The sequence below is a fragment of the Ascaphus truei genome, chromosome 11 (assembly GCF_040206685.1).
Source record: "Ascaphus truei isolate aAscTru1 chromosome 11, aAscTru1.hap1, whole genome shotgun sequence".
Lineage (NCBI taxonomy): Eukaryota > Metazoa > Chordata > Amphibia > Anura > Ascaphidae > Ascaphus > Ascaphus truei.
Window position 1 is genome coordinate 51,968,242 of NC_134493.1, and position 14,177 is coordinate 51,982,418.

At 41.2% G+C, this 14,177-nt stretch overlaps 1 protein-coding gene across 3 annotated transcripts; it reads left to right on the forward strand.

Annotated features, from left to right (window-relative positions):
• Positions 1–5,887: 5,887 nt before the first annotated feature.
• ANTKMT (adenine nucleotide translocase lysine methyltransferase) lies at positions 5,888–14,066 on the forward strand. 3 transcript variants are annotated; one of them, XM_075566277.1, is made up of 6 exons: positions 5,888–5,955; positions 8,203–8,366; positions 10,719–10,823; positions 12,354–12,494; positions 12,593–12,643; positions 13,354–14,066. In XM_075566277.1, exons 2-6 carry the CDS (start codon positions 8,205–8,207, stop codon positions 13,540–13,542), a joined length of 648 nt encoding a protein of 215 aa, XP_075422392.1. In that variant the 5' UTR covers positions 5,888–5,955; positions 8,203–8,204; the 3' UTR covers positions 13,543–14,066. The 3 variants fall into 3 exon arrangements, with proteins under 3 accessions (XP_075422392.1, XP_075422394.1, XP_075422393.1); XM_075566279.1 differs by lacking the exon at positions 5,888–5,955 and adding an exon at positions 5,978–5,998; XM_075566278.1 differs by lacking the exon at positions 5,888–5,955 and adding an exon at positions 6,030–6,425.
• Positions 14,067–14,177: the final 111 nt, after the last annotated feature.

Below are 14,177 nucleotides of genomic sequence, written 5' to 3' on the forward strand. Positions count from 1 at the left end.
GTGTGTTAGTGTGTTACTATGTATCAGTATGTTACTGTGTATGTGTATCAGTGTGTTAGTGTGTTACTGTGTATCAGTATGTTATTATGAATCAGTATGTTACTGTGTATGAGTATCAGTGTGTTAGTGTGTTACTATGTATCAGTATGTTATTATGTATCAGTATGTTACTGTGTATGTGTATCAGTGTGTTAGTGTGTTACTGTGTATCAGTATGTTATTATGAATCAGTATGTTACTGTGTATGAGTATAAGTGTGTTAGTGTGTTACTGTGTATCAGTATGTTAATATGAATCAGTATGTTACTGTGTATGAGTATCAGTGTGTTAGTGTGTTACTGTGTATCAGTATGTTATTATGAATCAGTATGTTACTGTGTATGAGTATCAGTGTGTTAGTGTGTTACTGTGTATCAGTATGTTATTATGTATCAGTATGTTACTGTGTATGAGTATCAGTGTGTTAGTGTGTTACTGTGTATCAGTATGTTATTATGAATCAGTATGTTACTGTGTATGAGTATCAGTGTGTTAGTGTGTTACTGTGTATCAGTATGTTATTATGAATCAGTATGTTACTGTGTATGTGTATCAGTGTGTTAGTGTGTTACTGTGTATCAGTATGTTATTATGAATCAGTATGTTACTGTGTATGAGTATCAGTGTGTTAGTGTGTTACTGTGTATCAGTATGTTATTATGAATCAGTATGTTACTGTGTATGAGTATCAGTGTGTTAGTGTGTTACTGTGTATCAGTATGTTATTATGTATCAGTATGTTACTGTGTATGAGTATCAGTGTGTTAGTGTGTTACTATGTATCAGTATGTTATTATGAATCAGTATGTTACTGTGTATGAGTATCAGTGTGTTAGTGTGTTACTGTGTATCAGTATGTTATTATGAATCAGTATGTTACTGTGTATGTGTATCAGTGTGTTAGTGTGTTACTGTGTATCAGTATGTTATTATGAATCAGTATGTTACTGTGTATGAGTATCAGTGTGTTAGTGTGTTACTGTGTATCAGTATGTTATTATGAATCAGTATGTTACTGTGTATGAGTATCAGTGTGTTAGTGTGTTACTGTGTATCAGTATGTTATTATGTATCAGTATGTTACTGTGTATGAGTATCAGTGTGTTAGTGTGTTACTGTGTATCAGTATGTTATTATGAATCAGTATGTTACTGTGTATGAGTATCAGTGTGTTAGTGTGTTACTGTGTATCAGTATGTTATTATGAATCAGTATGTTACTGTGTATGTGTATCAGTGTGTTAGTGTGTTACTGTGTATCAGTATGTTATTATGAATCAGTATGTTACTGTGTAAGAGTATCAGTGTGTTAGTGTGTTACTGTGTATCAGTATGTTATTATGAATCAGTATGTTACTGTGTATGAGTATCAGTGTGTTAGTGTGTTACTGTGTATCAGTATGTTATTATGTATCAGTATGTTACTGTGTATGAGTATCAGTGTGTTAGTGTGTTACTATGTATCAGTATGTTATTATGAATCAGTATGTTACTGTGTATGAGTATCAGTGTGTTAGTGTGTTACTGTGTATCAGTATGTTATTATGAATCAGTATGTTACTGTGTATGTGTATCAGTGTGTTAGTGTGTTACTGTGTATCAGTATGTTATTACAAATCAGTATGTTACTGTGTATGAGTATCAGTGTGTTAGTGTGTTACTATGTATCAGTATGTTATTATGTATCAGTATGTTACTGTGTATGTGTATCAGTGTGTTAGTGTGTTACTGTGTATCAGTATGTTATTATGTATCAGTATGTTACTGTGTATGTGTATCAGTGTGTTAGTGTGTTACTATGTATCAGTATGTTACTGTGTATGTGTATCAGTGTGTTAGTGTGTTACTATGTATCAGTATGTTATTATGTATCAGTATGTTACTGTGTATGTGTATCAGTGTGTTAGTGTGTTACTGTGTATCAGTATGTTATTATGTATCAGTATGTTACTGTGTATGTGTATCAGTATGTTATTATGTATCAGTGTGTTACTGTGTATGTGTATCAGTATGTTATTATGTATCAGTATGTTACTGTGTATGTGTATCAGAGTGTAAGGCCGCGCTTATAGTGCCGTCGCCGGCGAAACTGACGTCACGCTGCGGTCGCTGGAAAAATCAAATTAAATTGACTTCCAGTTATCGCGACAGTGCCGTCGTGTCGCTCCTACTATAAGCGCATGCGATGGCATCAATACATTTGTTTTGACGCGACATCGCGTTGTTGTCGCCGGCACTATAAACGCAGCCTAATTCAGGTGCTGGCATTAGGGACGAGAGGCAGTAAATGGCAGAGGGCCCATTTATCCCTTTCCTGTCAAAAGGGTCAGCAATACAATGCTCCATAGGGTTCATTAGCCAAAGACTGGACCTCTGCTTGCCACCTGCTCTCTGCTCCTTTTTCCCATTTAACAGAAATCTGGACTTTTTACCATCCCTAATCACCCCCACACTGCCAGCTGAATGATAATGGTCAGCAAGATGCCTCTCATCTGGTTCATGTACAAGGGTATCTGAAGGTGATGGTCAGACATGTCCCAACATGTCCCCATGTGGTTGTATGGGAGCTCCCGACTCATCCTTCAGGATAAACAACTCCTATTGTCACAGAAACCCATCCTTGATATGGTAGTCTTTTCATTTCTGGAAGAGGGATTTAAACTTCGCACAGCCCCTGGCATGGGAATTCCCCCGCAGACAATATAACTTGTGTTTACACCGCAGTTTGGGGCTCCGCCAAGAGATCCCGTCCATTCAGATTAATGTCTACGCATGATAAGGAGATGTCTTCCCATGAAGGGAAGGGTCAGAAGTGCTAATGTCAATTACGTTGGTACACAGGGACATGTAGACACAAGGGAGCCAATACCCCATGAGAAGATTCTTCCCACCAATTTGACATTTATATGGCTACTCTGGCATCTTAAACAGTGTTCCCAATCTTTTTTTACACCTCCAGTTACAAAATATTTGTTCTGCGAACCCCCAATTAATAAATCTTATCAACTCATCAGACTATATAACAAAAGTGTGACCGATCCCAGGCACTATAGTGTCCTGAGCTCGTGAGGGGAACACAACCTAATAAGGCCCCAAACTGCACCTCAGTGTGAGCAGGCAGCATGGACGGCATGGTTGTGACTTACTGCGGGTGCTTCCACAATGTCTTGCTGCTGTGGATGCAAAGCATTGTGGGGAGTAACTTTGTAAGCTCCTGCTTTAATTGACAGCTATACCACCCGCACTAACGTGCAATTTGGGTCCCTACTAAGTGCGCAGTCCTCAGAAACACATTTTGACACGGTCAAGAAGCCGCCATTACACATTTTTGTTGGCGAACCCCTTTGAGACATCTCACGAAGCCCCTGGTGGAAATCAATGATCTAAAACATATACCACAGTGGCTATCATATATTGGGGAAGTGAGCCAAATGAGGTCCCTGTAACACCAGTGAACCCCAGATACCTTAAGGATGAAACCCTTAAGGGATTGTCCCCTGCAGCTTGTGGTTCTTCCACCACTAGTGAAGCATGATCGTTCTATCCAGGGCCAGTATTGTGGAAATTAATATTACACACAGTGGTCAATGTGCAATGGTATAAGGGGGTAATGGTCACCACTACATTTTTATTTTCAGATCCAGAGTACCACTCTTTTTTATTTTTATTTACAAATTGGCAGTCCAATTGGTTTATGTTACAAGAGCACTTTTTATTTATATATTTATATATATTATTTTTTTTTAACTTTGTAAAATAAACGGTGGGGGAACAGTTTGACCCAGGTTTAGAATGTCTTCAAATCGGACACAGTACATCTGTTAGGTTCTTTCAAGTTCTGATAATACATGTCTAAAAATAGATAAAGAGATCTGTGTTTGGAAGTATAACAATTCTCTCAAATCAAATATTAACACTGGAAACGGTTCATGATAAGGAACATTTGAAGAACCCCATATCTATTCAAATAAATATTTGATACAGTATATCACTTGGGTACACAGCAGTAAAGTGGACAGTGTGTATAACTCCATGAGGTCCATGAATCAAAGCCACTTTGCAGCTACAGTTGTGTGAAAAAGAAAGTACACCCTCTTTGAATTCTATGGTTTTACATATCAGGACATAATAACAATCATCTGTCCCTTAGCAGGTCTTAAAATTAGGTAAATACAACCTCAAATGAACAACAACACATGACATATTACACTGTGTCATGATTTATTTAACAAAAATAAAGCCAAATGGAGAAGCCATGTGTGAAAAACTAAGTACTAATTACATTGCCTGCCTATGGTACCATGCTGGTGTATGCATGACATGCTTTTAAGTATTATCTGTCCTGTACGTGCGTTACCTCCACCTTTTTCACTAAATATTACTGTATTTACTACACTATGAGGTGTGCGCTCTTCTAGCTTTTTCTGTTGTAGTTCCTGGGATGCTGAGCCGTCCCATCTGATCAGCAGCCAGCTCAGTTTATATTTCCATCACTAAGGTCATGTATTATTTTTTGTAGTTGTGACTATGTTTTCATATTTATTATTCACAATTTTTAGCGTGCGATTTTATATCTATCTGTCCAGTATTGCATGTCATTTTTTACTAGATAGTGACCACATACAGGACAATCTGGTTCAATACTGGACACCTGACAACCCTAGTAATATATACAATAAGAGCTTGCACTGTAGTCTGAGACTTATGATACAAAGAAATCAGTATGACATACAGTACGTCAAGACAGTGAGACAGAAAAACCAGTGGAAGTTCAGCAGAGATGGCAACCTCAAAGGACCAAAACAAGTGCAATTTGGGGATTCAAGACCGAAAATGAATTGCTGCACGGACCCTCCGTTTAGGATGACCAGATTTTCAAAAGTAGAAACCGGGACACACTAAAAAATTATTTATAAAACAAATGACGTCACTTAAAAATAAATATTATAATGGCATTTGTCTTATAGCGTCCCCATTTATGCTGTTTTATTGATTTATTTCCGTTTCCTAACATAACACAAACTCTCGAGTGTAGCGAAATTACAGTTTGGTTTATTACTAAATCGTTTCATTAGGACTTTACCAATATATTTAAAATATTTACTCTTTGATATAATTGATCACATAAAAACATGCAGTGCCTATTTTCATGGTTTTATGGTTTTAAGAGTTTTAAGTGAGTCCAATCAGAGTAAAGCTAAAAACCGGGGACATTTCATCGATTTTCAGATAATTGTCGGGACATCGGGATGTTTAATGAAAATCCGGGACAGTTCCGGCTAAACCGAGGAGTATGGTCACGCTACCTCCGTTGTCACGGTGACGTCTCTTCCGGATGTCCCAAGTGGCTTCCAAGAATCTCTGTAGGAGCTGCACCATCACAGCACTTGATTCTGCCCAACGCATTTCGAGAAACACATTATATACTCTCCTTTGATGGCTTTGGGGAAGTTTCCTCACGACAGGCAGCAGGGAGAGGGATAGTCTATGATTTACCAACACTGTATTTTTTTATTGTACTTCTGCATTTTATGTTAGACGAGTGGGGCTTACACTTTCATTTACCATCACGATGTTTATATCTATTTTTTTACCCCAAGATTTTTAAGCACTATCATGTTTACTGTTTATATATATACATATATATGATAGATAAGTGTGTGTGTGTGTGTGTGTGTGTGTGTGTGTGTGTGTGTGTGTGTGTGTGTGTGTGTGTGTGTGTGTGTGTGTGTGTGTGTGTGTGTGTGTGTGTGTGTGTGTGTGTGTGTGTGTGTGTGTGTGTGTGTGTGTGTGTGTGTGTGTGTGTGTGTGTGTGTGTGTGTGTGTGTGTGTGTGTGTGTGTGTGCGGAACTGGGGTGCTCACCCGCTGTTTCAGACGGACAGAATAAAGAGCACACGCTTCTGATTCTCTGTCAAGGTGAGAAGGCACTGGGGAGCCGAGACGCTCTGCCGTTGTCATGGTGATCGCGTGGGGGGATAGATAACGGCTAGGGGGGTGCTAGACAAGACGCTGCCCGCGACGGATTCTGGGATACTGGGGGACCCTGATGTGGGCTATATAAAAGGGGCGCGCCCTAGTTGCTGCCTCACTGACCTCTAACCGGGGCAGTGTGTGTACAGTAAACGAGTCAGAGGTTTTACACAGAGACTCCATTAGTGTTTATGCTTCGGTACTGGCAGTGAGTGGTGCTGCTTACCAGTGAGGGACACTCACTCCCAAATGAGCCACTCACATCGGTCACCTCCCTATAAGGGAGTGTATGTATGTGTCTGCACTCTCCCTAATAACACCCCGTTCCCAGATACAGAGGTTCCCCTATTACATGCCATTATAATGACACCTGGTGAGCCTGTTGGGTGTTAATGATACCAAATAACAGCTACACTGTGAGTTACCCCCACAATGTCACTGCTTCCACAGACTCATCTCGTTGGTGATAAGATTGGGACCTGACGTGACAGGCTTGTCATGGGCCCCTCAGCAGGGAGAGGTCCTCCTTGCAGGGTAGTCTCACTCATTTATAACACCAGCATGTGTTAATTAGGAGGATTCCAGTAATAGTATTTGAGGGATATGGATGTGTGTTCATTAGCTACATCATTTAATGATATTGAGTTCACTGATCTGTGTTAAGTGATCCCTGTTGTGTACGTGATCCTATTGAAGTATATTAGGATCAACGTTTACTGAAGTCTATGAGGGGCACTAGTGTGGAAGAGGGTGATCTTATTGAAGTGTATTAGGGTCTACTAATATGCGTTATATGGTAATTGCATTGAAGTCTATGAGGGGCAATGGTGTGGAAGAAGGCAATCCTATTTAAGTATATAAGAGACAATTAGATTGTAAGCTCCTCGGGGCAGGGACTCCTCTTCCTTAATGTTATGTTTGTCTAAAGCACTTATTCCCATGATCTGTTATTTATATTATCTGTTATTTATTCGATTACCACATGTATTACTACTGTGAAGCGCTATGTACATTAATGGCGCTATATAAATAAAGACATACAATACAATACAACTGATATGGTAAAGGGAGATCCCACTGATGCCAATGAGGGCCAACTGCAAAGGGTTAAGGCAGGAGCGGCCAGATCCAGTGCTCAAGGGCCACCAACAGGTCAGGTTTTAAGGATATCACTGCTTCAGCAAAGGTGGCTCAGTTGTTAATTGAGCCACCTGTGCTGAAGCAGGGATATTAAAACCTGACCTGTTGGTGGCCCTTGAGGACTAGAGTTGGCCACTCCTGGGTTAGGCCATTGAAATCCATGGGATAAAATGGTGTGTTATAGAGTGGTCGGCTCTGCCCCATGTCTCTCCACTTTGGCCCGTTTCTCCCCCAAGCCCCATTCTTTTTCCCCATAGTCAATTTAACTGGTCATTTTGGAAGACCACAAAAGTCTTCCATAGTCTAAGTTTATGATATCCTTCTGTATGTATGTATGTCTTTATTTATACAGCGCCATTAATGTACATAGCGCTTCACAGCAGTAATACACGTGACAATCATACAAATAATACAAATAACATATAATGGGAATAAGTGCGTCAGACATAAGTAACATTTCGGAAGAGGTGTCCCTGCTATGAAGAACTTACAATCTAAGGCCGTCGATGGCGACGGCAACACGGCGGGTGACGTCGCCGTTGTCGCGGGATTCTGGTAATTTGATTTGTTCAAGGGCCGTCACGTGACGCGACAGTCTAATTTTGCCGGCTTTCAGTTTCCGCGACGGCGGCGTCGCTCCGTCGCTGTCGCGCGCACTATAAGTGCACGCAGCGGCGGCAATGTATTTGTTTTCGGGCGACGTCGCTATAAGCGCGGCCTAACTGGTAGATAGGAAGAACGTACAGAGACAGTAGGAGGGCGTTCTGGTAAGTGAGTCTGCAGGGGCCAAGGTTTATGTATCAGGTGTATAGTTACCATGGCAACCTCTGTTGTCTTAACACCTGTGAAAGGTAACGGCCATTTAACCTCCCGGGGATTACATTTCAGCCATGGATCACTTCAAAATTCAACAAGGGGGTTATAAAAAGGGCTGCATTGCTCAAATCAGCAGCGAAAAGACTGTGCAACAGTAACGAGGAAGAAGATCTTTATTTTTGATGGTGAGTAGAGCGGATTGTGGCTTTAAGAGAGACGTTCCCCCTTTTTTTTTAGGGATGGATGAAGATGGCGCACAGGAGGTGGTGTCGCAGCTAGAGGGGAAGCGCGTGGGAGGATGGGGTCTTCTGCAGATAGCAGGGTGTACAGGGTTGACTGCATACGCCGTCTGGGCCTTCATCCTAATGCCCGGCTTCAGAAAGGTGCCTTTAAAGTTACAGGTAAATACCGGGTGTCTGGGGCTCTTATTCAACATGCTGGGAAGCCGCTTCCCAGCGCTGGAGAACAGATGAGCTCCATTGAAATAAATAGGACAAGAATCTTGTCCAGCACATTGAATAAGGGTCCTTTGTCGTTGGCCCTGTATGTTATATATTTTAACCTTTCCTGGCCGCTCCTAAATAAAGTGTTTTTCCACGTTGTATATAACATTATAATATGATGTCTATTAATTAGTCTTTTAAGTTAAAACAAATAATAATAAAAGGAATTATGCTGTTGTGAACAAAACATTATCTGCCATTACCAAATGTTGGTACATCTGGCAACTTCCCACTTAACACAGGTTTAGGACCACTGATGTTACTTACAGTATCTTTTATATATATATATATATATATATATATATATATATATATATATATTATATATAATTTTTATTTTTTTGAATCAACTTTTTTTTACTCACAATTTCAAAATGACTGTAATGATCTTGTTTAATATTTGTTTCAACCAAGAGATATGCAAAAATTATGCATGATTTTATTTTAAGTACAGTATATATGTATATGAGAAAGCGATAACATGCAGACATATACATGCATACATATAAACAGAAAAAAATCAGCGCTAAAAGATATTACATAAACAATTAGTCCAAATCATGAAAAGTATCAAACAACACAACAAAATGCCAGATATAAAAAGGATATAGGGTAGATGTCCCAGGTGAAATCTTTGGGGTCTGAGCTGTTTCTGGGGAATGAATCCAATTCCAAACAGATCTAAAAGACAAAAAGCAGAAGCGCCTGCCCCATAATGTATTACAGGTTTATTACATTAACTAGGCTGGAGTAACTTTAAAAATGCACACTCATAAACAATGATTATAAAATCGCAGTATGGAAAACCCTGATCACATCTGGGGTTAGTTAACTGCTCAGCTGTAGTCCAAGAATCGCGCAGGAGATGAGATGGAACGCCTCACTGCCGAAGTCCTACGTCTGGATGACCTCCGTCAAGCACAGTCCAGATGAAAACAGGACAACCCAGGGACACAAGGGAGCTCCAGTGGGGGAATCCTCACCCGGAGACTAATGCTCAGTAGCAAACCAGCAAGCAGCAGAAACCCTGGTTGTATTCTGTGCGTTCAGGGGGCCGGGCTAGTCACAGCGTGTCAGAGTGACATAGCTGTAGGAACCACCAATGAAACGAGCCCAACGCGTTTCGTCGTATTACAAGCGACTTCCTCAGGGGCTTATTTATACACACATACACATATATACACACAGTAATTATAAATATATATATATATTTAAACATACATATGTATAAGTATATAAGAGAGAGAACAGACCCTGTATCCACAAGACTGCACAATAAAGGTTACCAGAAAACTGACAATAGTATATATACACTAAGTAGATATGTCAGTGGTGCTAGAGGGCCAAAATGAATGAAAAGAGCAAAAGAAAAAGAAGCCCAAAAAGATAGCACTCTGGTATACCGTTGGCAATATCAAAAACACATTTTATTAATTAGATGTCACAAAAAGAAATAAAAGATAGCACGGAAATGTTAAAGTATGGCATAGATCCCCTGTGCGTAAACCAAGACAATATGCTGACTAAAGTGCCTGTCGTATCAATAGGTAACACTGAAAGAAGCCAGGGAATGCAGATAAGTTTATCCCAAGCTTAAGTACAAACCCCAGAGACGCAGTACATAAAGTAATGATAATGCAGTTCAGTTCCGTACTGAACGTTGATACACACTCTATGACTGTGCTCCTTTGAATTTGGATCAACTCCACTTGCTATTTGCCTCCACAACAGGACGGGTTTTTTTGCCTTGCTATTTGAAGCTTATTTTGGTATTTTAGTCTCATGACATTATTGAAGAGATCTGATTCATCTGTGAGGTTATTTGGCTCCATCTTCTTACATCTCATGCATGCATAAGTGGTTCACGCTCAGTTATTCTGTTTCTGCCTAAGAGTAACACTGCTGATTGTTTTTCCCGTAAAGCTGCATTATCATTACTCTATGTACTGCGTCTCTGGGGTTTGTACTTAAGCTTGGGATAAACTTATCTGCATTCCCTGGCTTCTTTCAGTGTTACCTATTGATACGACAGGCACTTTAGTCAGCATATTGTCTTGGTTTACGCACAGGGGATCTATGCAATACTTTAAAATCTCCGTGCTATCTTTTATTTCTTTTTGTGACATCTAATTAATAAAATGTGTTTTTGATATTGCCAACGGTACACCAGAGTGCTATCCTTTTGGGCTTCTTTTTCTCTTGCTCTTTTCATATGTATAAGTGTGTTCATTACCTCCCTCCTGTGTCCAGGTGCCTTACATGCCAGCCAGTGCCAAGCAAGTGGCGAATGTGATGAAGCAGCTGCAAGGGCGTTCAGGAAAGATGGTGGATCTGGGCTCCGGTGACGGCAGAATTGTAAGACGATAAACTCAGTGTAGAACCCTAATTAATGAATGGTCCATCTGAGGAGCTGAGATGCAGCAGATTGTAGGAACGGCCTGCTGTGCATCGTTCAATTCATCCTCAATGTCAGGGGGGCAGCATCATCACATTTAATACTGCCTCTTGTACTCGTTAGCTGCGCCCATAGACTCAACGTCATTCCCTCCTAGGATCCAAGTGCACTGTGTATGTATGTTTATCTTCATTTGTATAGGGCCATCTCTGTATATGGGGTTTTACAGCCGTACATGACGCATCGGTAATGGAAATAGGCGCTTCAAACACAAACGTGAACATTAGGAAAAAGAGTCCCTGTCACGAAGAGCTTACAATCTAAGGGGTATTTAGAGAGAACTTACAGAGACAGCAGGAAGCAAGTGTGTATGCAAGGGGTTATGGTAAGTCCATATACATGTATGAACTTTGGAGCTTTTAAAATGCTTCATTAAAGAGGTGAGTTTTAAGATGGTCCTTAAAGGTGGGGAGAGAAGGTGCTTGGCAGATATTGAGGGAAAGGGCATTCCAGAGGTGCGGGACTGTAAGCGAGAAAGGTTTCAGGTGACAGAGGTCATTAGATACAAAAAATGGTACACAGAAGACATCGTTGAGCAAAATGCAAGCTGAGGTATATCTAGAAATTACAGCTGAGATATAAGGAGGGGCAGAGGAGTGTATAGCCCTGAAAGAATGAACATTTTGTAAGTAATAGAGGATTTAATGGGAAGCCAGGAGAGGGATTTCAGCAGGAGAGACGCGGATACAGATTGAGGAGAGAGTGAAGTCATTCTAGCTGCAGCAGTTAGGATAGATTGTAGGGGAGAAATGAGAGGCAGGAAGGCCGGACGGTAGAAGGTAACAATAGCCAAGATGGGAGAGAATGAGGGAATGGGTTAGAGTTTTAGCAGTAGAGCGACAGAGGAAAGGGCGTATTCTGTATTGTTATGGAGGAAAATAACACTGGTTTTATAGACAGTGTGAATGTGAGAGTAGAACATCAGGGATGAGTCAAATGTGACCCCTGGGCAGCTTAATTTAAGGAAGCAAACAAGACTGTAAAATTGTTTACATACAGTTGTTTTGGGGCGGGCCGGATTGCTCTTTTTAGGCACCTTCTTAAAAGTGAGGTTCACTGTCTTACATTAGGATATAATTCAATACAATCACTTTTCCCCATAGATTTCAGGGTGATCAACCTCTTAAAAGTCCTTTCCTAACATTAGTTGTCCCAATGGACTTAAGTGGCATCACCCTCTAACACACCATTGTTCCTAATTGAATTGTGATCGATCTTTCAGAGGTCATATTCACCCTATTACATACATCATTTGCTCCCAGATTTCATTGGGATGGCTAGGAAGTTATGTGACCATCCCACCCCTTTAAAGCTTGCTGAATCTTGTGTACATATGGCCACTGCATTCTGGTTTCCCTTTAACCATGTGGAGATGTGACCCTCCCAGCTCAGTCACTGGGTTTCCTCACCCTTTTGTCATGGGATTCCAGGTATTGGAGGCAGCTAAACGTGGATTCCGTCCGGCAGTCGGCTACGAATTGAACCCCTGGCTTGTGCGTCTCTCCTACTTCTATGCCTGGCGGGCCCGCTACACTGGCCAGGTATCTTACCTGCGGCAGGACCTTTGGAAGGTAGAGCAGACGTACCCTGCTGTCCTGTGCACGTACACTGAAGCAGTGACCAAAAAACAAGAGACCGTTATGCTAAACCTCTTGTTTTCCGGGTGCAGGTGAGGCTAAACGACTGTGGAAATGTCTCGGTATTCCTGGCTCCCAGTGTGGTAAGTAAACGTCTTCCTGGTTATACCACACAACAGAGGAGGGACTCTCATTGTCCTTACGTCGCTGCTTTCTCTGTGTCACAATGCCACCCTTATGGAACACATTGCATAGATGTTGAAGAGACTTGGGAGGAGTTGGAAGCTCTGCACACACTGTAACAGGGGTGGGCAACTCCAGTCCTCGAGGGCCACCAACAGGTGAAGGTTCCATCCCTGTTTCAGCACAATTGGCTCAATCAGTGGCTCAATCTTTGAAACAGGGATATCCTGGCCTGTTGGTGGCCCTTGAGGACTGGAGTTGCCCACCCCTGCACTATAACATTCACACTGTGAAGAACCTTCTTGTTGGATCATTAAAAAGTATCAGTATCTACAATACTTCTTCAGGAACTTTGCACTACATCACGGCTATGGTGCTGACCCATAGGACTTGGTTGACCCATTGGTTCCTTTCCTCTCTTAGTCACCCAGTAATACTCAGGCCTGTATCCGCTACGTGGTGCTATTCCATAAGACACCTTACGAAGCTGGAAGAGACCTTAATAATAATATTTTGGGATATAACGAATGCTGACAGTGTTTGCAGCGCCCATCACATAATTTTGCAGGTGCAATGAGTCCCTGTTCCCTGTTGATGGGCGTCAGAGACTTCACCGTCTCATCACTGCTCATGCTGATGGACAGCGCTCTCCCCGTCTGTCTCTTCTCAGCTCCAGTTGCTGGAGTCCAAGCTGCTGGCAGAGCTCCCTGACGATGCCCGCGTGGTGGCCGGTCGCTACCCCTTCCCAACATGGACCCCCAGCAACATCATCGGGGAGGGCATGGACAGAGCCTGGGCCTATGACATCAGCGTTGTACGGCAAGCCGCAGCGGACAAACCACGAGAGACTGGGGTGTGAGATAGAGGCAGGAACCTCAACATAGTGGAGCAATGATGAACTCTCCACCTCTGCAAGTGACTGCACCATTTCCGGGGGAACTTGAATACTGCTTTGAGATCTTCAAGGATTTCTGCGGACAATACGGCACTGTAGGAGTTAGGAGATCAGTGGACAATTCCTGCTTTAAATTCCTGTGGCCTCAAACATGAGGCTTTATATAATGGTTACTCAACTCCTTTAGTGTGTCAGTTCACAGATCACTGAGATATTATTTATATACATACATACACGTATATGTACATATCTACATTTACAGTGGAAGCCCTGAAGAGTTTACAAAGTTTTACCTAATATAAATATTTTAAAAAATAAAACAATTTATCAGATAAATATTTTAATGAATAATATGTAATTAACGGTTCTCCCATTTAGGGTCTTAAATACTACTGTAATATTTATACATATACAAGTAGAATCTAAGATGGTACTTACTTATGTTTTTAGGTCAATAAAAAGAACTTCTCCTGAGGTTTACACTCAGATTTATGGCTTTCTGTCAAATGTTGTCTCGTGGATTAACCCTTTCAGGGCCATGCATTGCATTGCATAGCACCTCTGTCTCCGGTGGGATTGAGTAACATGGGAAGGGTTCA

Bases quoted from the DNA above. Each gene is read 5' to 3' on its own strand.
- ANTKMT (XM_075566277.1), top strand. From the start codon at position 8,205: ATGGATGAAGATGGCGCACAGGAGGTGGTGTCGCAGCTAGAGGGGAAG. The intron at 10,824-12,353 runs GTAAGACGATAA...ATGGGATTCCAG, and splicing joins GCTCCGGTGACGGCAGAATT to GTATTGGAGGCAGCTAAACG. The intron at 12,495-12,592 runs GTAGAGCAGACG...TTCCGGGTGCAG, and splicing joins TGCGGCAGGACCTTTGGAAG to GTGAGGCTAAACGACTGTGG.